This window comes from Epinephelus lanceolatus, chromosome 18 (genome assembly GCF_041903045.1).
Source record: "Epinephelus lanceolatus isolate andai-2023 chromosome 18, ASM4190304v1, whole genome shotgun sequence".
Classification (NCBI taxonomy): domain Eukaryota; kingdom Metazoa; phylum Chordata; class Actinopteri; order Perciformes; family Serranidae; genus Epinephelus; species Epinephelus lanceolatus.
The window spans coordinates 12,355,163-12,381,099 of record NC_135751.1 but is presented as its reverse complement, the minus strand read 5'-3'; the positions used below and the strand labels follow the sequence as shown (position 1 = coordinate 12,381,099).

At 40.5% G+C, this 25,937-nt stretch overlaps 1 protein-coding gene across 1 annotated transcript in view; it reads right to left on the bottom strand.

Moving 5' to 3' along the window:
* Positions 1–1,936: 1,936 nt before the first annotated feature.
* LOC117268737 (uncharacterized) overlaps positions 1,937–25,937 on the bottom strand; it is a 35,949-nt gene continuing 11,948 nt past the window's right edge. Inside the window, exons 8-22 of the mRNA XM_033645381.2 lie at positions 23,317–23,434; positions 17,901–17,999; positions 16,215–16,271; positions 16,018–16,086; positions 15,845–15,934; positions 15,645–15,754; positions 14,875–15,391; positions 14,414–14,506; positions 12,075–14,318; positions 9,554–9,701; positions 4,502–4,619; positions 4,157–4,316; positions 3,786–3,887; positions 2,790–2,876; positions 1,937–2,699 (exon numbers count right to left, since the gene is read on the bottom strand). Of these exons, the coding sequence (XP_033501272.2) occupies positions 2,559–2,699; positions 2,790–2,876; positions 3,786–3,887; positions 4,157–4,316; positions 4,502–4,619; positions 9,554–9,701; positions 12,075–14,318; positions 14,414–14,506; positions 14,875–15,391; positions 15,645–15,754; positions 15,845–15,934; positions 16,018–16,086; positions 16,215–16,271; positions 17,901–17,999; positions 23,317–23,434 (4,153 nt within the window). The 3' untranslated portion in view covers positions 1,937–2,558. The remainder of the gene's footprint in view (positions 2,700–2,789; positions 2,877–3,785; positions 3,888–4,156; positions 4,317–4,501; positions 4,620–9,553; positions 9,702–12,074; positions 14,319–14,413; positions 14,507–14,874; positions 15,392–15,644; positions 15,755–15,844; positions 15,935–16,017; positions 16,087–16,214; positions 16,272–17,900; positions 18,000–23,316; positions 23,435–25,937) is intronic.

Here is a 25,937-nt window from a genome sequence, read left to right as displayed (position 1 = left end):
TTTTAATAACTATTGTTTTTATTTAATATTAATGTATATTGATTACTTTCTTTATTTATTCATTTTTCCAACATTATTGTCAAAAATATGTCTTCTTTTACAGGGTTTTCGAATAAACCCAACACCACATTTTTCCCATGGCAATGAAAGGTCATTAAAGATATGATCACAGACAAATCCTGTAAACTGTTTCCAATATTCATCAAACAGAACATTTAATTTAATTTACTTTCTGCATTTAGTGATTGGCAGGGAAGTATTTTTGAATATGTTTGAAGGACACATTTACAATTAGGTAGGCTATTTCTGAGGAGGCATGTAGACCTTCTCTCATTATAGATGATTTACAGATCAAATCCAATATGCCATGACATATGGAATACAGACAACATCTCTTTAAAGTAGGGCATGTATGAATCATTATTTTGGGGATGTAGTTAAAAAAACATTTTAATTTTTTTCTAATGAAAAGTCAGCGCATTATGATGCCTGTTGGAATGAAATCAAAAACTAAAGCAAGTTATGCCTACTTAAAATAAAGCAAAAGTCTAGTTTAAGATGAGACAGATCAGCTAATAATGTTCAGTTACATGTAAAAATACTTCACAACAGGTAAAAGTCCTGCATTTAAAAAGTCCAGAAGTGTGATCAACAAAGCACACCTAAAGTATCAGAAGTACACATTCTGCAGTAAAAACCTGAGTAAGAATCTGGTTTATTGCCAGGTAGGTTTTCACAAACAAGAAGTTTGCGTTGGTGTTTTTGTGCATAGACAAGAAACAAAAATATAGATTAAGTTTAAATACAGAATACCAATATCTGTGACTGATGCTTATTCTGCTTATTGAATGAGACATTTTGTAGCTTTGTATTGAGCAGCAGTGGAAGAAGTATTCAGATCAGCAAGTAAAAGTACTACAACAGTGTAAAAATACTCAATCGCATGTCCAGCATTCAAAACCATACTCAAGTAAAAGTACAGATGTGTCAGCAAAATTTACTTAAGAGTATCAAGAGTGAAAGTACTTGTTCTGCAGTGAAATGTCTCTTGCATACACAATTATATCTGATATTATTAGATCGTTAATACTAATGCTGCTCAGGTGGAACTAGTTTTAACCACTTTATATACAGTTAGCCAGTTCGGTTCAGTGGTTCCCAAACTAGGGATCGGACCTCTCCAAAGGGCCACCAGATCAATCTGAGGAGATGTGAGATGATTAATGGGAGATGAAAGAAGCACACTTTTATTGATGTTTTGGACTTGAATCTTTTGTTGTTGTTGTTTTTGGAAATAATGGATCATTTGAAGAGTTGTATAAATTAAACCATGTCTATAAATGTAACATTTTTCTATCTAATATTGTACAAACTAATCAAAACAGCATAAAATCAAGCAGTTGTGTCGCCACTAGTATTTCAATTAGAGAGGTTATAGATTATTTGTCTACTTTATGTCAATGTCCCTTTACTTAAACATTTTCCCATTCTTTTATGTTCAGCTGTCAGGAGTTGGATCCAGCCTGAAGCCTAAAAATCTCACTGTCCCTATGCTGTGTACACTACACTGTAACATGCAGCAATAAAGCACCTTTAACTGAACACTGATGACACTGATGCGTCAAATCTGCAAGACAGGCTTTTATTTTGAAATATTTTCTCTGAGCTGTACTTTTAGCAAAGCCATACTTCTTCTTCCCCCCTATATAGAGTGCTGAATACTGTCAGATGCCTTAAATATTTTTTGCTCTATCTTCACAAAATATTAAAATTAAAATGCCTGCAGTATAGCTATAAGAGTTTTCTTCATCTCTCAGGTACAAACTGAGATTAAATTAAAAAAATAAAATAACACGTGCCCCCACATTTCAACCTGGCAACCCTGGGCAAACCTGTGGCATGATAAAAGACAAGGAAATAACCGAGACAGCATAGGTTTAATCTGCCAATTTGATTTAATTAATAATAATAAAAAAACATTTATATTAATACTGCAGGGTACAAATATAATTGACAGATTGTGTAATCTGCCAGTAAAGTGACTTGACATGTTTATAAATGTGTTTAATTTAAAAATTTGATTTAAAAAAACTGCTTAAAAAGTTTGAGGACATACAGCAGAGAATGACAAAATACATGATAAAATATGTATTTGTCCAAGTCAGTTTAAGTATTGCAGTAACAAAATGGCTGTACAGATAATATATATACAACACACAAAGTAACTACTAAGATTTTTATGATAATATTTGGGAAACATTTAAAATAACTTGCAGTTTTACAGGAGAATTGCAGTAGAAATCACTGTGAATGATGAAAAAAACTCAGTGTCAAGAAGGTTAATAATTGATACAGACATAATAAACAACATACAGACAACACATAAACATTTTTATCTCAAAATATAAAAAGGCGTGTGAAGGGAGATTGTGCATAAGAGGTCCTGGGTTTATTAAATAAAACGAAAGATAAGATTTTTGCTTTAAACACATTTCTGGGTGGTGATACTAAAGGGAGACGACTACGTGTTTCAGTGAAGAATCTAATGTTGACACTTTTTAAGATGAAGCCTGGTCCAGAGCTTTATGAGCCAGCCTCAGGTTTTCTCTCAGCTCGTCCGTCTCCCTCTCTGTTTTAGCCCTCGTGATGCTCAGCTCCGTGACCATGTCTTTGTACTTCTTTGTGGCGCTTCTCTTGTCCTGTAATGTGACAGTTATCAGGTTCATTTCCTGTCTTCAAGTCACAGTTATCATTTATTATTCCAGCTACTGTATGTGTGTGACTCTCACCCTTTGTGCTGACTGCAGGTCATCCCTCAGGGATGTGATCTCCTGCTTCAGACACTGAACCTCAGACTCCTTCACTCGCAGGGTAATCTGAAATAAAAACATCTTATAATCAGCTTGGTGGAGGGGTGACACGCAGCAGGGGGCCGCGGGCTGGAACTGAACCTATGGCTGCTGCTGCTGCTGCTGCTGCAAGGACACAGCTTTTGTACATGGGGCACTTGCTCTACCAGGTGAGCTAGAGGGTGCCCCTGTATTCATTTTTATTGCAGTTGCAATCAAAATTACTGACAGAAAGAGCCACGTCCTTTTGGAGTGGTTCAGTAAACACAAATCATCATGATGGAAGCTAAAGACATCCAGATGCATGCCATTTCTTTTCACTAAATGATCAAATTCTTTTTGTCTCCTTTTCAGAGAAGGTGAACAACATTGCTCTAATAAAACTTTACATATTGCATGTTCTTTTTAAATGTATATTTAATCCTCCAGAAGATTATTATCACTGGTGAAAGAAGTGTTCGAATCTTTTTCACACATATATTTAAATTGTTATTCTAACCTGTAATAATTGATCTTTTTTTGTAAATTTTCAGTGCAACAGAAACAAGTAATCTTCACTTTTTAAGTTTATATAGCTGAACTTGTTGTGGAGCAACATTATCATTCATGTGAAGTCATGTTTGTGTCAACCTGATGAGCGCAAGTCCAATATTCACTCTGTTTTAGCTCTGTTATTGGTCTCCACCAACTCCTGATGGAAATATCTGTCATTTTAGCTGCTAAATCCTCGACTATGTTCACCAGCTGGTCTCTAACTGTGTCTGCTGTTTGCTGCTGAGTGGGTAGTGTACAGTGGGTTTTTACAGCTTTTTCTCTGAAAATGATGTTACTACAGAGCTGAGAGTCGAGCAGAACGGTAATTTTGTGGGCTGGAAAGATAAACACTGAGCTGAAACTCAATACAAAGCTCAGGGGAAGAATTAGCAGAAGACTTACCTCCATTTCGTACACATCCATACCCTGACTGAGTGGCAGTGCATCCTGCTTCGCCAGAGAACACAGTCTGGTGATCTCTGCAGCGAGGTGACCGCTCAACTCCTGGTGAACAACATCAGAAACAAGACAACAATGAGGCTTCTTGCTCAATGACACTGTGTCAAATATAAATTTAAATTTCCCCAGGATTGTTGACAAAAACCTACTCCTTCAGAGTAATTTGGAAAGTACTGTAATAATGTCTAAACATTTTACATATAAGGGGTTTAAATTAAAACACTGAGCGCAGTTTTACATCGTGGATCAATGTGGTTAACCACTGTGCAGAACATTTAAAGGATGTGTTAAAGAGTATGTATAAGAGGTCTCACCTGGTTTCTAGTCCTCAGGTCTTGGTTTTCCTGCTGGCACTGACACAAGGCCTTCCTCTCAGCATCCAGAGCCTGAACAAGGTGTCCGTTCTCCAGGCACTTCAGAGAAAACTGCTGTGACAAAACCTCGAGCTCCCGCTGGTACGAGGCCAGCTCCTCACTTCACAAACACACAGATACTCAACATAAATATCAACATCATACGAAACTATAGCTGACCAGCAAAACAAAGTAATATGTATATTTTTCCTGCATATAGCAGCTCAGTCATCAGTTACAAGCTCCACCAAGACATCCCTTAATACAAAGTTTGTTTGGATAAAGGGTCCTACATGCAAGACATACCTGTGTTGTCTGTATATGTCCTCCAGGTGTGTGTTTCCTGTGCTGTTCTTTGACTGGCATCTCTTCTGCACCTCCCTCTCCAGCTCCAGCCGGTGGGTGTTCTTGATAGCTTCGATTGCTAAGAGAAGAACAGCTGACTCACTGACCCAACAGTAACAGTACATGTCCTGTTTTCAGAACTAGCCCAGCTAGTGACTGCTGTGAATAGGGCAGCTGACAACAAGGGAAAGACCATGTGACCACTTGGAAAGACAGCTGACAGGAGGGGAAAAACCCCAAAGGTGCTGGCATGGGCTAGCAACCCATGGTAGCAGTGGTGAGGCCTAGCAGCCTTACTACAACCAAAATTAGCTACAGCCAACATGGGGAAAATACCCCAAGAGTCAGCGAGAGCAGGGGTGGAAGATGACTCACAAGTGGATTACACAGTAACAGACATTGGAACGGACATGACTATGACTTGGATCTGTGACTCAGTGAAGGATAGGGGCACGGACCTATCCACCAGGGCTAGAATTAGCAGCACTCAGGGTAAGACGAGCGCATCTGTAGAGGATAAAAGTAGCACAGTTGAGAACAAGATGCTTCAGGTTTGTCCTTGCGGCTGGCAGAAAGTAACATCAGTAAAAGGCCTCAGAACTCTTCAGGGAAAGAAGAAGTGTGTGGCAAAGAAAGGGCAGAGTAGCTGCATTGATCAGTACTTCCTAAGAAGTCAGTCGAGTCAGTCGGATGAAGTCCAGCGGCAGGTAGAAAACCACAGTTCGCAGGATATCAGTAACACTGCCACTGAGGAGGAGGGGGTAGTAAGAGAGGATGCAGGTGACACTGAGGTCAGTATGCCAGTCAGAGAGAGAACCATGGAGCAAAAGGTTAGAGTTAGATGGCCTAGGGCAAATGACAGTAAAGAATGGGAGATAGTTAATAGAGATTTGTCAGTAATCTTGAGTAGGCTTAGAGGAAATGCAATAGAAAGGTTAGAAAAGATGGGAGATATAATGTATTCATATGGTGTAGAGAGGTTTGGGGTGCATGAAAGAAAGAGGAGTGAGAGGGTACAGTCAGGTAAGTCTAGGCGGCAAAGAGAAATAGAGAAGTTAGTCAATGAAAGGAGACAGTTAAGAAAGCAGTGGAAAAAGGCTATAGAAGAAGAAAGGGAGGGAAGTAATGTATTGCAAGAGGAGTTGAGAAGCAGGCTAGCAGTTCTTAGAAGGGCAGAGCATCTCAGGAAAAAGAGGAGAAAGAAAGAATATGCTAGGACAGGTTTTTTCAGGGACCCTTTTAAGTTTGTTAAAGGATTGTTCAGCCAGGAAAAGGGAGGGCAGCTTAAAGCAGAAAGGCTAGAGGTTGAAGAATATTTGAGAAACACATACTCAGATTTAGAGAAGAATAGGATAGTAGGTTTCCCACCCGATATCCCTCCATTAGGAGGGATAGAGCATGAGATGGATGTCAGGCCACCAAGGTGGAAGGAAGTTCAGGAGGTGGTCGGGCGTGCAAAGGCTTCTTCGGCCCCAGGGCCTAATGGAGTCCCCTACCGGGTTTATAAAAGTGCACCTGACATCCTTAAATTTTTGTGGAAACAGCTAAGAATAGTTTGGGAAAAATAAATTATACCAAGAGCATGGCGTAGGGCAGGGGGTGTCCTCATTCCTAAGGAGAAGGAGTCTGTGGACCTTAGCCAGTTCCGGATGATTTCTCTCTTGAATGTGGAAGGGAAGATTTTCTTTAGTGTAGTTGCGCAGAGATTGGCTAGCTACTTAGAAAGGAATAGCTTAATAGATACCATGGTGCAGAAGGCAGGAATACCAGGTTTTTCAGGGTGTTTAGAGCATACTAGCTTGATCTGGCATCAGATTCAGGCAGCGAAGATTGACAAAAGGGACTTACATGTAATATTTTTAGATCTTGCAAATGCGTTTGGTTCAGTACCGCATAGCCTCATTTGGAGTGTGTTTGACTATTTCAGAGTGCCACAGGTAGTTGTCAACTTAGTGAAAGCATACTTTCAGGATATTAGGTTGTGTCTAAGTACGGCAGGCTTCACAACAGGTTGGCAGAGGCTAGAAATAGGCATCATGGCAGGGTGTACAATTTCTCCATTAGCATTTACTATGGCGATGGAAGCAATCATCAGGGCTTCTAAGTGGGTGGTAGGTGGAGAGAGACGACAGAACGGGTTGCATCTTCCACCAGTTAGGGCTTACATGGATGACATGACACTGGTGACCACAACGATGCCATGTACAAAGAGGCTACTAGAGAAGGTAAATAAGAACCTCAAGTGGGCCAGCATGAAGATCAAGCCTAGTAAATCTAGAAGCATCTCGATACGTAGAGGGAAGTTAAGTGATAGAAAGTTTGTCATAGATGATGAGGACATCCCAACAATTAGGGAAAAGTCAGTAAAGAGCTTAGGTAGATGGTACAATGTAGAGTTGAATGATAAGGAACAGGTGGTGAAATTTAGAAAAGATGTGGCTGAAGGATTGGATAGAATAGATAAATCAGAACTTCCGGGAAAGTTGAAGTTGTGGTGTTTGCAATTTGGGCTATATCCTAGGTTAATGTGGCCATTGTCAATTTACGAAATTCCAATATCCGTTGTGGAGAGAATTGAAAGGTCGGTTAGCTCCTATATTAGGAAGTGGTTGGGCGCTCCTAGATGCCTAAGTAGTGTTGCATTGTATGGAAAAGGGATACTTCAGCTGCCAGTATCTAGTTTTACAGAGGAATTTAAATGTACCAAGGTCAGGACAGAGCTCTTGTTATCTGGGAGTAAGGACGTGGTAGTTAGGAGTGTGGTTCCAAATCCAACCAAGGGGAGGAAGTGGAACCCAAGATCGGCAGTTCAGGAGGCAGAGGCAGCTCTTAGACATGCAGAGATTGTAGGTAATGTTCAGTTTGGCCGGGGAGGCCTGGGGCTTGGCTCAGGTAAACCGGTATGGAATACAGCAGGTCTCAAAGATAAAAGAAAGCTGGTTGTGGAACAGATACGTAGACAGGAGGAGATAGTAAGGGGTGCAAAGGTAGTGGCCCAGGCTAAACAGGGACAGTGGTTGAATTGGGAAAGTGTAGAGAAGAGGAAGCTTAGTTGGAGGGACCTGTGGAGTATGGAGGAGAATCGTATTAGATTCCTGGTAGGGGCTACATACGATGTGTTACCAACCCCCCAGAACCTAAAACTGTGGGTAAATGAGGACCCATCATGCCCATTGTGTTCACGTACCGCAACCTTAAAGCATATTTTGTCAGGCTGTAAAGTTAGCTTGTCACAAGGCTGATATACATGGCGACATAACCAGGTGTTGAAATGTTTAGCTGCAGGAATCGAAGGGAAACGAAGACAGGTGAATTCAGAAGGTGTTAAGGATAGGAGTTTAGCAATTCAGTTTGTCTGTGAGGGAGAGAAATACAGAAGGCATAAGTTAGTAAGGAGGCAAGGGTGTGGCTGACTAGAAGGTGCTTGTGATTGGGAAATGCAAGTAGATTTAGGGGGAAAGCTTGTTGTTCCCCAGGAAATAGTTTGTACCAAGCAGAGGCCTGACATAGTGTTGTGGTCAGTGAGTCAACGGATAGTTTATTTCACTGAGCTGACAGTTCCTTGGGAAGACTCAGTGGAAGAAGCCTATGAAAGAAAAAAGCTTAGATATGCAGACTTAGGAGCAGAAGCTGAGCAGCGAGGATGGAAGACTAGGATTTGTCCAGTGGAAGTGGTGTGTAGGGGATTCATAGCAAGATCAGCTGTCTCGCTCCTAGGGGAACTTGGAGTGTGGGGACAGAGTTTGAGGAAGACAGTGAGGGAAATGTCAGATGAAGCAGTCAGAGCCAGCCAGTTTATCTATAAGAGAAGAAATAATGTCAGTTGGGGGCCAGCAGGGGAACTACTAAGCAGGGTACATAACTCCTTGAGATCAGGTGGAGAAATCCATTTCCTCTCAGGAGGAAATCCAGGAAGAGGAAGGTTATTTAAGTGTGGGAGTGGCCTATTTGAATCGCTTTTGTTTGAGACCATGCTGCAAGGTGAGTGTGTTTGCTGATCATGTTAGTTTATCTCCTTTAACTTTAACTTATATTGTAGTTATGCTATGTAGCGTGTGAAATAGAGTATGGTGAATGTGCTAGGAAAGGTAGTATCAGCACTACTTCTACCTGGAGCTTGCATGTACAGAGCCTGGGTTTGGTTGAAGGTGGCAGTGCTGTTTGGGCTGAGAAAGCCATGTGTAAGTAAGGAGGAAATCCAGGAAGAGGAAGGTTATTTAAGTGTGGGAGTGGCCTATTTAAATCGCTTTTGTTTGAGACCATGCTGCAAGGTGAGTGTGTTTGCTGATCATGTTAGTTTATTTATCTCCTTTAACTTTAACTTATATTGTAGTTATGCTATGTAGCGTGTGAAATAGAGTATGGTGAATGTGCTAGGAAAGGTAGTATCAGCATTGCTTCTACCTGGAGCTCGCATGTACGGAGCCTGGGTTTGGTTGAAGGTGGCAGTGCTGTTTGGGCTGAGAAAGCCATGTGTAGGTAAGGTAAAGGAGGTTATTGGGTTGGTGCGGGGAGTAGTGAGACCTGGCATTAGGGGAGTGTCTCTGGGACGCCTGAGATCACTGTCTAGCCTCCTGGAGGTGTCGTGGGACCAACTAGACGAAACACCAGTGAAAGGAGGTTCCCACCCAATATCATCGTTATCACTGCTCACTGATCTGTATAGTTAAGCCTTGCCAATAGCTTATCATAGGGCTTAGGAGGTTATTCACTGAGTGCTGATCCTTTTCTAGAGCACAAACGTCTTGTGTGTGTATTTGAATTCATCCCCCAAAGCATTGTGGGAACTGTAGTTGCAAAACTTGGAGCATGATCATGCCCAAACAGAAATAGGACAAAGAACAAAATCTATTTCATAAACAATGGTTTTTGTACAGTGAGGACAGACCTAAAACAGAAAACTAGGTTAAAGCCACATAATTCCTCCTTAAGAACTCGAGGTTTTTATTTTCCTTGTCGAGATTTTCACAATATAATATGTTGCAGAGAAGAGTGACCAGAGTCTCTCCTCACCAGTGGCCGTAGCAGCGCTCTCCTCCTCCAGCAGTCTGTCTCTGTCCAACACGAGGCGCTCCACTTCCTGTTGGTGTCGACGCTGCAGCTCCTCCACGACCTTCAGGTGAGACTCCTCCATGGAGGCTATGCCACGCTCACATGTGGCCTGAAGGAGACGATACACAAGTCACATTTATTTATAACTGTCAGGGTGTTAGAGTAAGTGCTTCTCTATCACATATCTTTATCATTTAAGAGCTATGTGGTGAGAGCCTTTAATCAAATTAAGTTAATAATGACAATAATATGACTGCTAGAATATTGTTTTTTTATATCATGTGGACTGAAGTTTTTTTTTGGTTTCCTTTAATTAAAATCAGCCAGGTTTTTATCAGGACTGTGACATGGGTTAAAGGATAGTTTAAAGTTTAATATTTCATAAGGTATAGTACTATTGTTGCCAGCCTAGCAAATCAATAAACAGGACTGCTTTACGGTAAAAATTTAAATTAATTAATTAAATTATTTTGATATGAACTCTGCAGGAATGTAATGAAATAACTTGAGTAATCAGACATGTGATTGACTGGATTAACCAAACAAATACTGTGCATTTATGTCAGCTTATTTTAAAAGTTTCCTAACCCTTTTTCCTTACGGGATCCCTTATTTAAATCATTGAGAAAAATGACGAGCCCTGGCAAAGTGACATTTTATGGGTATTTCATATTATATTCAATGCATGACAGCTACAGGACAGGACAACTGATAAACTGTACAATTAACCCAAATAGTGAATGTAATAACTGCAGGAAGTTTGTGTAAAACGAGCAATGTGGAGGAGCAGATTATTTCCTGTGAATACTCCATCAGCATCAGAGATGAGTTTTTCTGTTATTTTTAGTAACTTTTAATACAATTCTACATCCATATTTTTTTTTTCATACTTAATATGCTAGAGGCATTTTTTGTGCTTCCTCTCCCTGACGCTTGACCCTTGTTCTACTAATTCTTTGGTTGCTTTAACTGCATACTTTTCTAATGCAGAATGAGGCTGTTTAGCAGAGAGAAGGCTCTCTAAATATAGCTCCTCACTGTGCCCTTACCCTGTGAATTTGTATTTTGAGTTTGTATCTTAAAGGAGCTGTATGTAAGAAATCTAAAGCAAATAGTCGTAAAATCATCCTAATATGTCACAGAGACTAAGGAATAATGTTCATATAACATACTGATCTCACAGACAACAATAGTACAGCCATTTACTATTTAAAAAATTTTTTTACAGTCCGCAAATCACGTTTATATTTTGAATTTGTGTTTTGGCCTGTTGCACCACCCACTGCTGTCTACCAGTTGCGCAGTCAGTAGAGTCTCAGCATCAGTTACAGTTATGACTGAGCTACAGCAGCACAGCAAGCAGCATTAGCAGTGTCCCGGTACATAGCATTAGCAGCCGGCTCCTCCTCAGCTGTATCCCGGTAGCAGCGTTAGCAGTGTCCCGGTACATAGCATTAGCAGCCGGTTCCTCCTCAGCTGTATCCCGGCAGCAGCGTTAGCAGCAGAGAAGCCGGACTTGCTTGAACGGTCCACTGGAAAACCGAAGATCAAGGACACGGCGACGTGGCCCTGCCACAGCAGCCGCCCTGGGGCAAACAAATCAGTCTCCAGCGTGCCACAGTCCAGCAACCTCGAATCTGTAGGGGAGGGGGGGCGGACACGACTCGCAACAGTATTTTGAATTTGATTGCAGTAACCGTTTTGGCCACATTCTTACATACAGCGCCTTTAAATAATTATCCAAACTTTAAACATAAAATTGTAATTAAGCTTTCTTCACAGAAATGAATAAAACATTGAGATAGAAGCCTATTTAACCATTTTCCTTCCTAAAATAAGTTGTCTTGCGTCCCTTAAAATCAAGAAGGCCACAATAGCCAGGTTATAATGTGGTCATTGCCCCTAAACCTTTATCTGTCATCTCTGGTGCACTACCTGATGTCAGCCTCTCTGTCTTGACACAGCCAGCCCTGGCCTTCACCACTTTACTTGCAAGATGGATTGAGGAAGCTCTACACAATAAAAACTTGAGAGGTCTCATGGTCTCAACAAAAACGATGCAGGAAATCTGCAACCATTTTATGGATTATCCCTGACCTGCTGAACATTGCACCAGACATGAAAGAGGATTAAACAATACCCCTGCCTTTCTCCTGTTGTTGGTAAATTTTATGATTTACTAGTTTTTATTTATTTATCTTAGTTTTGTATTTATCTATTTTCATTTTTATCATTATTTTGTTATCATGATTATTACTTTGTTTTCTTCTGGTTTGTCTTCATGTACTTCATGTCTTATATTTCAGGCTGCCATTGGTGTCCATAACACTCAAACTGTATTTGCTTATTTTCCCTCTGATTTATTTTTGTCTGGCATGAAGATGGTCAAATGTGCAGACAACATTTACTATAAATAAATTCAATCTACAGGCAGCTTCTATCTTAAACACTGGCTGATGGAAACCTCTCCAGCTCTACCTACCTTCAGCTTTTCCATGTCCCTCTCCTGTTGCATCTGAACAGAACTCATCTTCCCATCAAACTCTTCTTTCATCTCCTCCGCCATGACAGCCAGCTGCTCCTCCAGCTCCTCCACTCTTCTTCTCAGCTCTAAAACTAGCTCTGTGTCCAAGCCCAAAGGATCAGTTTCCTTTTGGGATGTACCGCTTTTCTCTGTGCTTTCATCTGCTCTCTCCTGGATTCCCAACTGGCCTTCAACACATGGAAGTGGGACATCCAGGCACTCAACCATCACTTCTTCTTCTCCGTTTTCATCTGCAATACTTTCATCTGCTACCTTTAACTCAATATCAGTGTCCTGTAGGTAAGTCTCTTCTGTCTGGCAACACCTGTCCATCTTATCGCCTGATGACGATGACTGTTGTGCTTCTAGGTTTGACAGTCGTTCTCTGAGCTCCCTGTTTTCTTCCATCAAGTCGACACACTTGCTGTAGATGAGAGATGAACTCTGCAATTTTTGTTTGGTTTCTTCAAGTTGCCTCCCATATTGTGACTGAAGTCTGCTTAAGTGACAGCAGTAAAATGCTTCAGTTGCTGCTGAGTGAATGAAACCAGACCAAGGATGCTGGTTGGAGAGTCTGTCAGCTGTAAACTTGAGTTTGTCGAGGCCTAAGGTGTCGACAGAGGAGGCCAGGTGGTTTAGAAAAGAAATTTTCTTCTGTGTGAAGTCTCTAAAATGTTCCATCTCACACAGCTGGTCGCTTAAGTCATATGTCCTGCTCTCATCTATCTTTTTGGTTTCTGACTCACTTGCAGTATTCCATATAATATCCAGATCTTTCAAACATCCCCTCCCTTCATCTGTCTCAGAGAGTAAACCATGCCCTAACAGCAGCATTTGTTTCTCTGCTATCATACGTTCCATCCCCTCACTAAGAAGCACTTGTACAGGTTTCTCCTCATCAAGCTGAGAGGGATTGGCATTTAGTTTGTTTAGCAGCAAACTCCAAAACTCTTCCTCCCAACTCAGCTGACTCACTACTGTAGGCTTCCCCTCTTCCTCCTTTCTCATATCAAAATCCAACTTGTCAATCACCTCCAGTAATCCCTCCAAAGCTTTCAACCTCATGACCATCCCATCTATCACTTGCCGGATCCTTTCTTCACCAGAAACACATCTATTGCCATCTCCATCTTTCAACTTCTCCTTCTCCTCCAACTCTTGATTCAGCCTCCTGATGTCAGCATCCGCCTCTGCAGCTGTTTGAAGGTAAAGTTTCTTAGCTTCCTTCAGCTCTGCATTTTGCATCTGGAGCTCCCTGCAAGCCAGTTCTGATTCGTTGACCTGTCTCTCCAGCTCTGTAAGCTTGGCCTCGGTGGCCTCAAAACATCGAAGCAGGTATCCCTTATTTTCCTGTCCTGTTTCTTCTGTTTCTGTTGCGGCGCTCAGCTGCAGCAGTGCCTCCGTCTCCCTCAGATTATCCTCCAGGGAGGTGATCAAGGTCTGGGCCTCCAGGAGCTGCTGGTCTCTGGAGCTCAGCTCCCTCTCCAGATCTTCAACCCTTGTTTGTTCCAGCTGTTCCACTTCAGGGAGGTGATGGGGTTCAGTGTACCTGCTGCTGAGCTCCACTTTCAGCCTCTCTATCTCACGGTCAGCCTCGGTCAGTTGGTTTAGCATCTCCTGGTTGCGCTGGTTGAGAGCCTCATTCTGACTGGTGAGCAGCTCCACCTCTTTGGAAAGCCTCCTCACCATCGCTTGGTCTGGAGGTATATGTTGTTCTACACAGCAGCTCAGCAAGTCATCACCTGCGTCTGCAGACTTCTCCAGACTTAATGAACTATATTCACTATTATTTATTTGTATTTCTGAGCTAGGAACCTGCTCACAGTCATCTCTGTCCTGCTGATTCTGGTGGTTGATTGCTGCAACGTCTAAGTCTACAGTTTGTCCGTCACTCTGAGAAAATACGTCCTGGTTGTCTGATGCAGGTGATAATAATAAAGGTGTCTCTGCTGTGTCAGGAAGCAAATCCACCAGTTCTTGTAAACTGCCCTCTGCGTCATGCAGCCAGATGCTGGGAGTCTGAGGTGGTAATGAAGGCGGTTCAAGGCTAAGCTGCTCCTGCATGTTGATAATGTTCTGCTGCTGTAAGAGCTCTCTGGTTTCTTTGCACACATTCGTCAGTGTCTGTGTGTTGCTGTTTAATGGCTTTTCCTTTGTGTCTGATGGGCAAAAATCTGCTTCAGGACTCAGAGGAGGGTCCCGCTTCAGAAACACAACAGAGAAAATGGAGGATTAGCAATCATACAAGTATCAAAGACTGACATAAACAAGTAGCCGAGGCCAAAAATGTGGCAGACCTGCTGTTGATAATATCTTGCTGTAATGAGCTGAGCCTCCAGCTCCAGTCTGTGATGCTCCGACTCTGCCAGCTGGGCCTTCAGATCCTCCACCTTCAACAACACACAGACAACCAGTTAACAGCCTCTCAAATCCATAACAATCAGTCTAATACATGGCTTTAAAAAAGATATCAAGTCCTTTATAATCATGTTCCTCTGTCCAGTTAGTAAACATGACCATCAAGCTGTGGTACAGCAGAGAAAGCAAATGCTACCTCGTTAGATATAATGTCATAAAAGAGGGTTTGTAACCCTACATTGGATTAATGAAAACTTGATGACAAGTCAGGGACCACTATAGTATGTAGGATTTATCCTCTGGGGAACGTGATTATTTGTTAAAGACTAACTAAAATCTAATAATTCAAATAAAATATACATAATTATATTCATACTGAACTCAGACTAAAAGCTCTCACCCCCTTCCTGTAACTGTCCAGTAGCTTCTCCATCTCCACAGTGTCTCTGTCTTTAGTAAACAGCGGGACACTGCTCTCCAGTCTGAACATCGTCTTCTCCACCTGTTTCCAGCACTCTTCAATCTCTTCTTCCACTTTCTGCTGTGATTTTGGACTCAGTGCTCGGACACTTCCATCTGCTGCTTTATTTCCAATCACCTCCCACCCCAGAGAGAAGCCCAGCATGCTCTCATACCTCCTCCTCCTCTCCTCCCTCCTCTTCCTCCTCTCTAGATCCCCTAACTCCAGTGAACACAGAGCTTTAGTGCTCTGGGGATCTGGAGTTGGCTTGTTCTGAGGCCTGAACTCGGCCCAGTCAAAGGTTTTGTAGCGTCCCTCCCGCCGTCTCTCCATCACACTCCTGTGTTTGGGATGAGGGTCTCGCTCTGTGGAAATGTCAGCGGGGGGAGAGTCCTGAGTCACATCTGGTCTGGGGAGGGACTCAGGTGGGCTGCAGGGAACGTGGTGGCCAGGTAAACTATACACAACAAATTGATATGTTTAGATGGAAGAGAGGAAAATATCACAATGTAGAGAAAGGAAGAAACAATTAGTTGATGATTTCATCAGCTGCGTAACCACCAACCATTTTGACAACCAATCAATTGTTTAAAACGTGAGATTTTTCTGCATTTCTCCATTCCACATCACAATAAATTAAATATCTATGTTTTTTAAGATGTCTTAAGATGTTTAAGTATTTAAATTTGAGTATTTAAATTTGACTTTACCTGGCTACATCTGGGGCGTTAGCTGGACGAACGTTTTTCATCAGAGCCTGGATCCAGTTTTTGCGTATCCCTGAAGTCATGGCCGACAACGTGTAGACACCCTTTGGGGTCTAAAAAAAAAAAAAAAATTATTTACTCAACTTCTTGTTATTGCACAAGATAAAGGTTTTGCCTAATTAGTGTCAGAGCAGTTTTCTTACATGAATCTGGAAGCCGTAGTTCCTCTGCACCTGATACTCAGACACATTGTAACACTTTGTTAAGTCAATTTCTCCTTCAAGATCTGAAGCCTGAGGGGAAGAGGAAAAAGACATTTGAACATCTTATATACTTCTTATTTGTATTCTATATACAACAACTAATATCAAAATACCTCCTCAGCCATTGAGTCCTTGTAGTACCTCAGACTATCAGCCGACAGCACAAACCAGTATTTCTTCCACTAGAGGGAAGCAAAAGACAAATAAAAGGTGCAGTGAGCAAGAGGATGTTAAACAAACAAAATGTACAGAAATCATTTCAATCAAGAACCTTAATTTTGAACTTTGATAAAAACAAAAAAAGGCTTACCTGTTCATTTTCATCCAATTTGACCATCCAGCCTTTTTTGAAGTTTAATAAATCTGGCTGTAAAGAAAACACACTTTTAACATGTTTGCTATTAACAGCAGTAATCAGACCTGTGTGTAGATTAAGTATTTGAAAGGTTTTGTTGATTTGTGATATTTCATGAAAAAGGGATTCAATGCGCCCGATGAAACTGAACTATGTTTGATTACAAAATGTGATCTAAGTGACCAATGTGGTTTTAATGGAGTCTCTCTAGCTTTGCTTTTTGCCCCAAATGTATGTTCGTAATGAGAAATGTATAGTGTTTTAAATTGTAGTGAGACTTTCCATCTTTGCAGGTACAGCACTGGTTCACATTTTTGTAAACAATATTGTACTTTCTACTACACTGCATTTATCTGACAGCTTTAGTTACTAGCTACTTTACAAATTATGATTTTTACATACACAACATGTGAAGAGAACATAAAATATGATGTTCTGATAGAAATTAAACTACCCAACAGTTTATACAAGTACAGATGCAACAATTAGTCTACTAAGCAGTTAACTGATTAAGTGATTAGTTGATTAACAGAAACCTAATTCGCAACTATTTTGACTGTTTTACGGTAAGTCATTTCTGATGTACAAAAATGCATGGTTCCACCTTCACAAATGTAGAGATTTGCTGCCTTTCTTTTTAATAATTATAATAATCGTAATGCATTAGTATTAATGCCGAGGTTTGGACTGTTGGTTGGACAAAACAAACATTGTGAAGGTGTCACTTTGGGTTCTGGGTCATTGTGACGGCATTTCTCACTATATTCAGAATTGTTTCAAACTAAACAATCGATTATTGGAGCAGACTAATCACAATCAGCAGATTAATCCATCATGAAAATAATCATCACTTCAAATGATCATGCTCAAATTGAGCTCCACCTCAACCAACTACAAATTCTGCTTTTATATTCACACAACAGTAATACATATTTGCTAATATCATATTTTCTTGGGATCTCTCAATCTAAACAATAACAAGAGACAGAGCAATGATGTCACTGCAATCAGTTTCTCCCAGTTAGGATTCTTTGTTGTTCATTGTTCATCAGGAGGTTTCTACCGGGAGCTGAATCATCTGAAGAGGTCTCTTCCTCTCCAGAACAAACGGACCAGGCAATCAGTCATTCAATTTAGAAAAACTTCTGGCAGACAACACAAAGGGGATATGAACCCACTGACAGGTGACAGCGACCAAATAACATGGACCATGTCCTTCATTAAACTTACAGATTTCTTTGGGTTTGAATACTGTTGGAAATGTTTGAGCAAAACAAATTACGTTGGTCAAATCATTTTCAGGTATTTTAATGTGGAAAAGTGACAAATCTTTAATACTTTAACTGTATTTTGCTGATAATACTCACATACCTTTATTTAAGTAATATTTCAAAGGCAGGACTTTTACTTCAGTAGTATCCATAAGTGAATACTTCACCACTGTTTGTCAGTACTATGACATGTTAGGATTCCCTGGTTACATGAAGTGTAATGAGCTGTATGGCCTTTAGGGGTCGCAGTTGGGGTGGCCATACTTTCTATCTACACTACCACTCCTGATGTAGCTTGAACTTAGAGCCACAAATAAGAAGTATTTTGTTTTTAATTGTTAGTAATAACTGAATCTGTATGGTGACTCACCGTCATGACGTTGTCAGACGTCCTGCGATCCAGAGACTTGGCTCTTCTCTGGGGTGGGGGCGCAGTGAGCTGGGCTATGTCTCCACATGACTGCAGCTTCTGTGAAAGGCAAAAATGAAATGATAACAACTCCTTTCATCAGCAGCATTTTTTTTTTTATCTGAAGACGTGAGGCGATTTCTGAATCAGGATGGTGGCAGTTTGTATGTGCGGCCTGCATTCCATCAAGCAGAGTAACCTATAGTCTGGATCCTTGGCAGAGATGTCAGCTGTAAGGATTAGGCCTGCTGTAGAGCACTGCGGGGAGCCCAACAGGCTTTTCTACACTGCCTGTTAAACTCTTACTCACATCGCCACTGAACTGCACACGCATGACTGCATTTGGCTATGTGGAATGCATGAAAGGGTTTTAGACGCTACATAATCCCTGATACTCTGTGGCTTTTTGTTTCAAAAATGATGCTACAAGTCCAGAAACACTGAGCAAGATCCCTGCATGCTTCTTATGATCAGGTTTCGTGCTGGCTCGTAGAGCTGCACGTATCAGGGTCTCTTTCATGTCTGAATTACACCGCTTTAAATGAAACAAGGGTACATCTTTTGTTTACTTGAAAAGATTCATTCTTCCCTCTTACATAACCACTTTAACAGGAAAAAATGACCACTTTGATCGCTACAGAACATTCTTTGTGTTTTTCTTTTCCTGGCATTTACACTGACAACTATCCAAGGACACAACACATGGAGGAACACAGTGCTCTGGGCTGCAGTGATCTTTTTCTTTTTCTTCTCAGACAATCGCTGACCGCTGCAGACAGAGCCTGTCCTCTGTTTGGTGAAGAAGCCTCCCAAAGCTGGAGGGGGGAGAGTGGGGGGACGAAGAGGAGGAGGCTTTCTTGGGAATCTCAGCTCTGAGGGCTTGAATGAACTCCGGACAGGCTCTTTTGACCTTCTCCTGGCTACCAAAACAAACGCACCCAAAGACACATAAATCCTCACATGGGATAAAATGTGCTGCTGGGTTTATTTAAAAGGCAAATCCTCTGAAATGAGCCTGTCTGTTTAATCAAAGATTAACAGCTGCCACAGTGATGACCATCTGTGTGAAAATGAATATGTGATACTGTGACCATACTTATACACTTGTTTTCCATGTCAGTTTGACTGCTGAGAACTTGTTTCATGAAGGTGGCTCAGGAAAGTGGCATGAATGAGGCTTATAAACTTAACCAAGATTAAACTGTTACATAAAAGCCAACTCAGAGCTGAAGTCAAGCCATTCTTCTTATTTGTTTGTTTCACTCTTTGAAACACTGACCTGAAACATCAAGCACTGTTCACATTGATTCTCAGTAAAGTAAACTGATGTAACAACAATGCTCTGATGTTCATGGCCCTCAAGTAGCAGATATTAAACATACAAAATGGAAATTAAAATATTTAAAGGAATACTTCATCCACCAAATGATAAACCACCTTTTTAGCCTGTCTTATGGTGAATTTGTGAAGAAAACTTTGTTTTGCTTGTATGCCTCCATGGTCGGAGAACGAAGAATCAAAAAGTGGAGAGAATTCTTGATGAAATAGAGTAAAGGGGGGCCGCGTTTAACAGCAGCAAAACTATATCAAAACATCTGTTTCGAAACACTCAAGCAACTTGTGTAGTATAACGCAAGTCTCATTTATGCAATCGTATGCTCAGCGCTTCCCAAACACACATGTATTTTCTCAAAAAGCATAGCATTTTAAAACATTACACATTAACTGTCTCATGCAGGGACAAATAGTGTGCCTGCACTGTTAATGTGTAATTATTTTAATTGTTAATTGAATTGTAATTTTATTTTAATACATGTGTTTTGGAAGTACTGGGCATGCGACTGGGTAAATGAGACTTCGATTATACTGCACAAGTTGTGTGAGAGTTTGGAATCAGATGTTTTGATATAGTTTCGCTGTTGTTAAACATGGCCCACATTTTACTTAAATTGATGAATGATTTTGATCTGATGCACAGTCATGTAGAAATACAAAGTTTTCTTCACCAAGTCAATGTAAGACTTAAAGTGTAAACAATAATGGACAAAGGCCCTGCCGTAAATGACGCACGAGAAAACTTTTGGCATCATGTTTTTGATCAGTAGGGCTTGTATAAAAAAGCAAGTTTAGCTTAGTCTGGCCCTTTTTGGGTTACCTAATATTGGCAGTCCTGGATAATTGGTATCATGATGTTGAGGGGTGTTTCATAAAGCAAGATTACCAGTTAAAGCAGGCTTTTTCATGTAAGTCAGGCTTATTTTCAGGAAATTCTGTTTCATACGGGAGGTTTAAAACGGACGTTTCTGTTAATGCGGAACAGAGTTTTCTCCGAGGTTTCTCCCCAGAAGTTCCTTTCTTTACATGCAAAATTTACATGTCACACACATGTTGATATGGGATACAATTCATTGTATTAACATTTTCGAGTCAAAAATCTGAAGTCATACATTTTTTATTCTAAATTATCATACATTCCAGTCAACACAGTGTTTGTGTTTTTAAATGCACTGCATTTAAAATAAAGCTCACAAAAAGCTTTGACCCATGGCTGCATCCTCATTGTGAGAAACATTTCTGCCATTTGTTCATTCTTTAAATGTCACTAAATATAATTTAAGAACCATAAACCCAGAAATCTATTCAATAAAAATGTGACAAGTGGCAGACAGGCAATGTGAGGGTGTTATTTTTTACCATATGGACACTGTTATGTCACTTGTACAAACTAAGTAAATTTTTAAAGTTATTTATCATACAAAAAAAGCTAATTATTTATAATACTTTTACTTTTTTAACTTGTTTAATAGTGTGTTGCATCTAATACTTCCTGTGTTTTCAGCACTAATTGTATAAAGAGAGTTCACATCAGTCATGTGATTTGAACCCACAATGTCATGATGTCAGCAAACGCAGCAACAAACTGAGCTAACAGAATGCAGCTGACTTGAGTTCATCTCTGTCTCTGACAGAGTGTGAGATTGCTGCTGATCTACAACTTCCTGCCAAAAGTTCTCTTTTGCTTTGTTTATGGCAGTGATTTTGTTCAATATTTTTTTCTCCAAATTATGCCAAGTCAACCCCAAGGATAGCCGGTTAACCCACTAATCAAGGTTCAAAGTCCAGTGTTATTATCATTATACAATACAAGACTGCACAATGAAATGTGGCTGAAGTAAACCTGGTTTAACGGGTCATCTTGCTTTATGTGGACTGTTTATGCTTCATGTTTACATTATGTTGATACTGTCACACACAGACATTAACATCTACTCACCTCCTTAATCACTGGGGTCTAGCCTGACAGCACACAGTGACTATCATTCACAAACAGATGTTCACTTGGAAAGGAGGCACGACTTCCTGAGTTTATCAGGTTCACTAAATACGGACTGTGACATGTGACTCTGAAGTCTGTCTGCACAGTTTTGAGATTCTCGTAAAGAGTCCTTGAGAGTTCCCAACATTACACTGTATCTTGTTTTAGGTCTGAGGAATCCCTGGAAAATGTCCGTAAGAGGAACACCGTCTCCCAGATTACGACACGCACATAAAGGAGGCGGGCTGAACGCCTTCAGGGCATCAAAACCAGTTCTGTTCACAAACAAAATGCAGCTCTGAGTGAATCACTGCCTCTCTCCCACCTGCTGACACATGCACCCACTCATGCTTGGATGAAGCACATGCTTTGACACGGCACCGTTGACTGTGTTTCATGCCAAACTCTCATCACTTTTTTTAGCACTCAGCATGGTCTGTATTTGAGTTATTGCAATGCAGAGGACTCAAATAAATCATGTCTCATGTTTACACGCATTAGTTGACTGATGCAAACGGAGCTTTACTTCGTGCAGAGCTTCATCGTTAAAGTGACGTTACTCTCAGAGTAACACCTGGTTGTGTGAATCATGTTCAAACCAGTCCAGCCCACAGCCCAGCACAAGCTGAACACAGCTGAACACAGCTGGATACAGTGACTGGTCTTAATCAGCAATTCCTATTTATGGTTATTACTATCAAATGGTAGCAAATGACCACAGTCAGGAAATTGGTTTTAAAAGCCCTGAAAACCTATTTCCATAATAATGCCCCTACTATATGCTCTGAACCTACTATTTGCTGTCAGAGTTTCAACAATAACAGTAATTTCACAAGAAATATTTATGTTTTTTTCACCTGTTTAAATTAATAATGTGACGTCAGGTATTTCTACACAACAACGTGACAACCCCTTCATCTCAGGCGCCCCCCCCTATCCAAACATAACTACCTCATACACATACCTCTGTTTCTTATACTTGCCAGCTAGTGATGACATAGCTGACTTTTTTATCTCCCTCATTTCATTTGGTTCACCTTTTAGTTTTCTTAGTTTTCCATTTGCCTTGTTTTGTTAATTCTCATTTGTGTTTAAATGTCAAACAGCTCTTTTAACATACTCTGATAATGAGCTGTCTCGAAAGGTCACATAGTGTTTTTCACAGTGACGACAAGAATCATGAAACATGCAGCAACTGGCAGAAATTACACAAACATGGTGCTGTGGTGATTTGAAAGTACTTTACTGTTTGTGATTAAACAAAACACGCCTTCAGGATGACTCACCTTGAAGGTATTTCAGTTAACGTCTAACTGGGAAGAGACCCCCGTGACAGACCCAGAACACGTTGAAAAGAGGGATTACGTATTGTCGCTGTCCAATGAAAACCATGTATTTCCAAATTTGGTGATTTTTAATCAAAAGGAGATTTTTTTTTTTATGGGTTGAGAAAAATCTCATTCTTCTTAAAATGGAACTTCACATTTTTTATTCTTGCCGGTGCATGGTGTTAATACAGGTAATTTTCCCTAAATTTTTTCTTCTTCTTTTTTCTTTTTTTAAAATTCTTATCAGCATTCGCGGGTAGACATCTGTTAACAGAGATTAGCCAAAATGACAGGCACAGGGAAGAGGAAGTCTTGTCCTGGATATCCACTGGCTGCACTGCAACCCATGAAATACTGCCCATTGCCCCCCATAGGCTTATCGTCATCAGACTGATGGGCTCTGAGACTGCCCACACTGTGAATCTTTCAAAGGGCCATAAATGTACTTATGGTGACTGTAAAAGTCCCACAGTCCTGTCAGTGGAGAAATCCAGAGTCTGGCAGTAGCTTCTAAATGCCTCCTATAGCCCATTGCCCACAACTTCACTGTTATATTTTCTTAAATATGCTGGCAGGGAGAATCCTAACAGAATTTGTGGCTGTAGTTACCCTACAAGCTAAATACACCATTTAAAATCCTACTCCCAGTAAGGGTCAGAAAATAGAAAGACAGTTTGATCAGTGTAGTGTCAAAGATATACTATAGCATTAAATGTGCACTGGGTGTGGTTACCTCTCGCTTGTTGGTGCGAGCTTCACTCCTGCCTGTCCTGGAAACAGCTGTCTCCTCTTCTTCCTGTTCTTTCTCAGTGGCCCCCATTCCCAGAAGCCTCTCTGTTGGGCTGCCATGGCTGGAAAACATGAACAACTAATTAGTGAAAAACTGTATGTGTATCTTCCCCGACCTCCCTAAAACACAGGTGGGATCTGACATAATTTCCACCCGTATGAACACTGGGGATGACAGCTTGATAACAGACTCCAAACAGCACCTGTGCAGCAGAGAGGAGCCCAGAGGACAATCAGAGTGTCACCACTGTTATTGTTGCTAAATAGGAGCTGACATCCTTTGCACTGGTGTCAGAGTTGCTTTGTGTGGAAGTGGAGAAGGTATCACACAGGCCACACACCACAAAGTAATGTGATATAATTCACAACTGTCAAGTGATGAAAACCAGTGCTGTCAGTTAAAGGTTGAGAGTTTACGTGACTGTGATCCTGATACGGAGCTGATGCTGGGGCAGTAACATTTACATTGTTTTCATTTAAAGAGTTTTGTAAAGACGTTGATTTGTTTGCAGGTTTTTGAGTCATTTTCTAAGTTTATGTGCCATTTTTAGTTACAATCATAAACTACATCTGACTCGTGTTGAAATAATTACCTAATTAATTGGTTAATTCTGCAAATTTTAATCGTAGCATTGATTGTTAATCAAATAAAAATACCAAAACATTTACTGGTTACAACTCTTAAATGTCAGAATTCTCTCTCTGATAATGATCTAAGACGACTATCCTTGATTTTTTTACACAACTGATCTGACAAAAAGATTTATTGTAAGATATTAGTTTGGGTACTGGTAACTTCTGATTGGTAGCTGTTATTATTTATCTTTTGTTTTTTTTACCATTTTTAGAGTAAATGATTGAGCCTTGAAATGAAAAAATAATCAGCAGATTAACTGATAGTGAAAACAAGACAAGAGAGCTAAATGCTAATATGCTCACAATAACGCTAACATGCTGATGATGTTTACTCACAGAAATAGTATTAATTTTATTTCTGTATGTTTACATTGTTCACCAGCTTGGTTTAATGTGTTAGCATGCTAACATTTGCTAATTAGCAAAATAAACACAATGATGGTAATGTTGGTAGTTTTAAAATGAACTGAAAGGCTCAACTACTTTCATGGTAGCCTGAGCAGAAGGGACAGGACAACAAACACACTTCAAACTTGGAAAAATGACGACTGAGGAGGAGACACATTGAGCGCCGAAGAACTGTACAAATATACATGTGTATTTTTCACTACCACCATACTGTTGTCGGATATAAGCCGTCAGTTAGTGTATTGGGTTAAGTCTGATATAATTTGGTACTGCAAACAATAAAGCTAACTAGCTAGCTAGTTAGCTACTTTGCTAACTAGCTAGCTAACAGCAGCACATTTTATCCTCAGGCATTGACATTTCCTGTGTTGTGACACAAGCTATACAATCTATGGTCATAAGTGACATTTGGTGTTTATGCATGTTAAATTGTCAACCTTACTGTATATAAATAAATACAGAAAATGTCAAGTAAGCAAACAAAAGAGATTTAACACATATTTTGCGAGTTACAAAAGCATTCGTCAAATGTTGGCATTAATGCTCCGCTTGGTTGTAATTTGCTGATAAGAAGAAGGAAAACTGTCAAATATGCCAGTAAGTGTGCAACGTCTGTGTTTGATCTAAAACAAATGGTAATGGAAATTGGACCTGCTCTTGTAGCGCCTTTCTAGTCTCTGACAACTCAAAGTGCTTTACACACTACGAGTCACATTCACCCATTCACATACACATTCACACACTGGTGGCCGAGGCTATCAAGATATACTGTAGGTCATTTCATATCCCGATAACGATACATATCACGATATAGCACATTTTAATCCAATGAATAAAAAGCCCACACCCACACACCTCCTCTCAACACTGAGGCTGTACTCTGCACCACCTGATTTGGTCTGAATATGTTTTGCTGTCATTTATTGTCGGCGTCTCGCTTGTCTGCTCTTTCTGAGTGCTGCGGGGCAGCCCTGTGCAGCGCAGCAGAGACAGACAGCGGAATTATATAAACTTGTTATGTTACTGGAAGTGCCGTAAAAGCTTCACGAATTAAAAAGCCAAGGAGAGTAATTTATCAATGTGATCCGTGCAAAAGATGGACATACTCCAAATGATGAAAAATATTGCCGTAAAAAGTGTAATTTGCGTCACAACGATATAAATGATAGAGCAAAATATGAAACGATAGACATTTTTCTCTAGTCACACAATATATATCGTCATATCGCACAGCCCTACTGTTACTCAGTTTTTTAACACACTCACACACCGATGGAACAGCCGTCGGGAGCAATTTGGGGTTCAGTATCTTGCTCAAGGATACTTCAACATGCAGACTGGAAGAACGGTCGATCTTCCGATTAGCGGACAACCCGCTCTACCTCGGAGTCACAGTCGCTATTATGTCAGAATTTGAGCATTATGTAAGTAAGTACATAGTGAACACAGTGTACTACATGTATTAACGGAGGTATATGATTTGAGGCAGAGCACTAGTTTTTGTTGGCATATTTGTGCTTC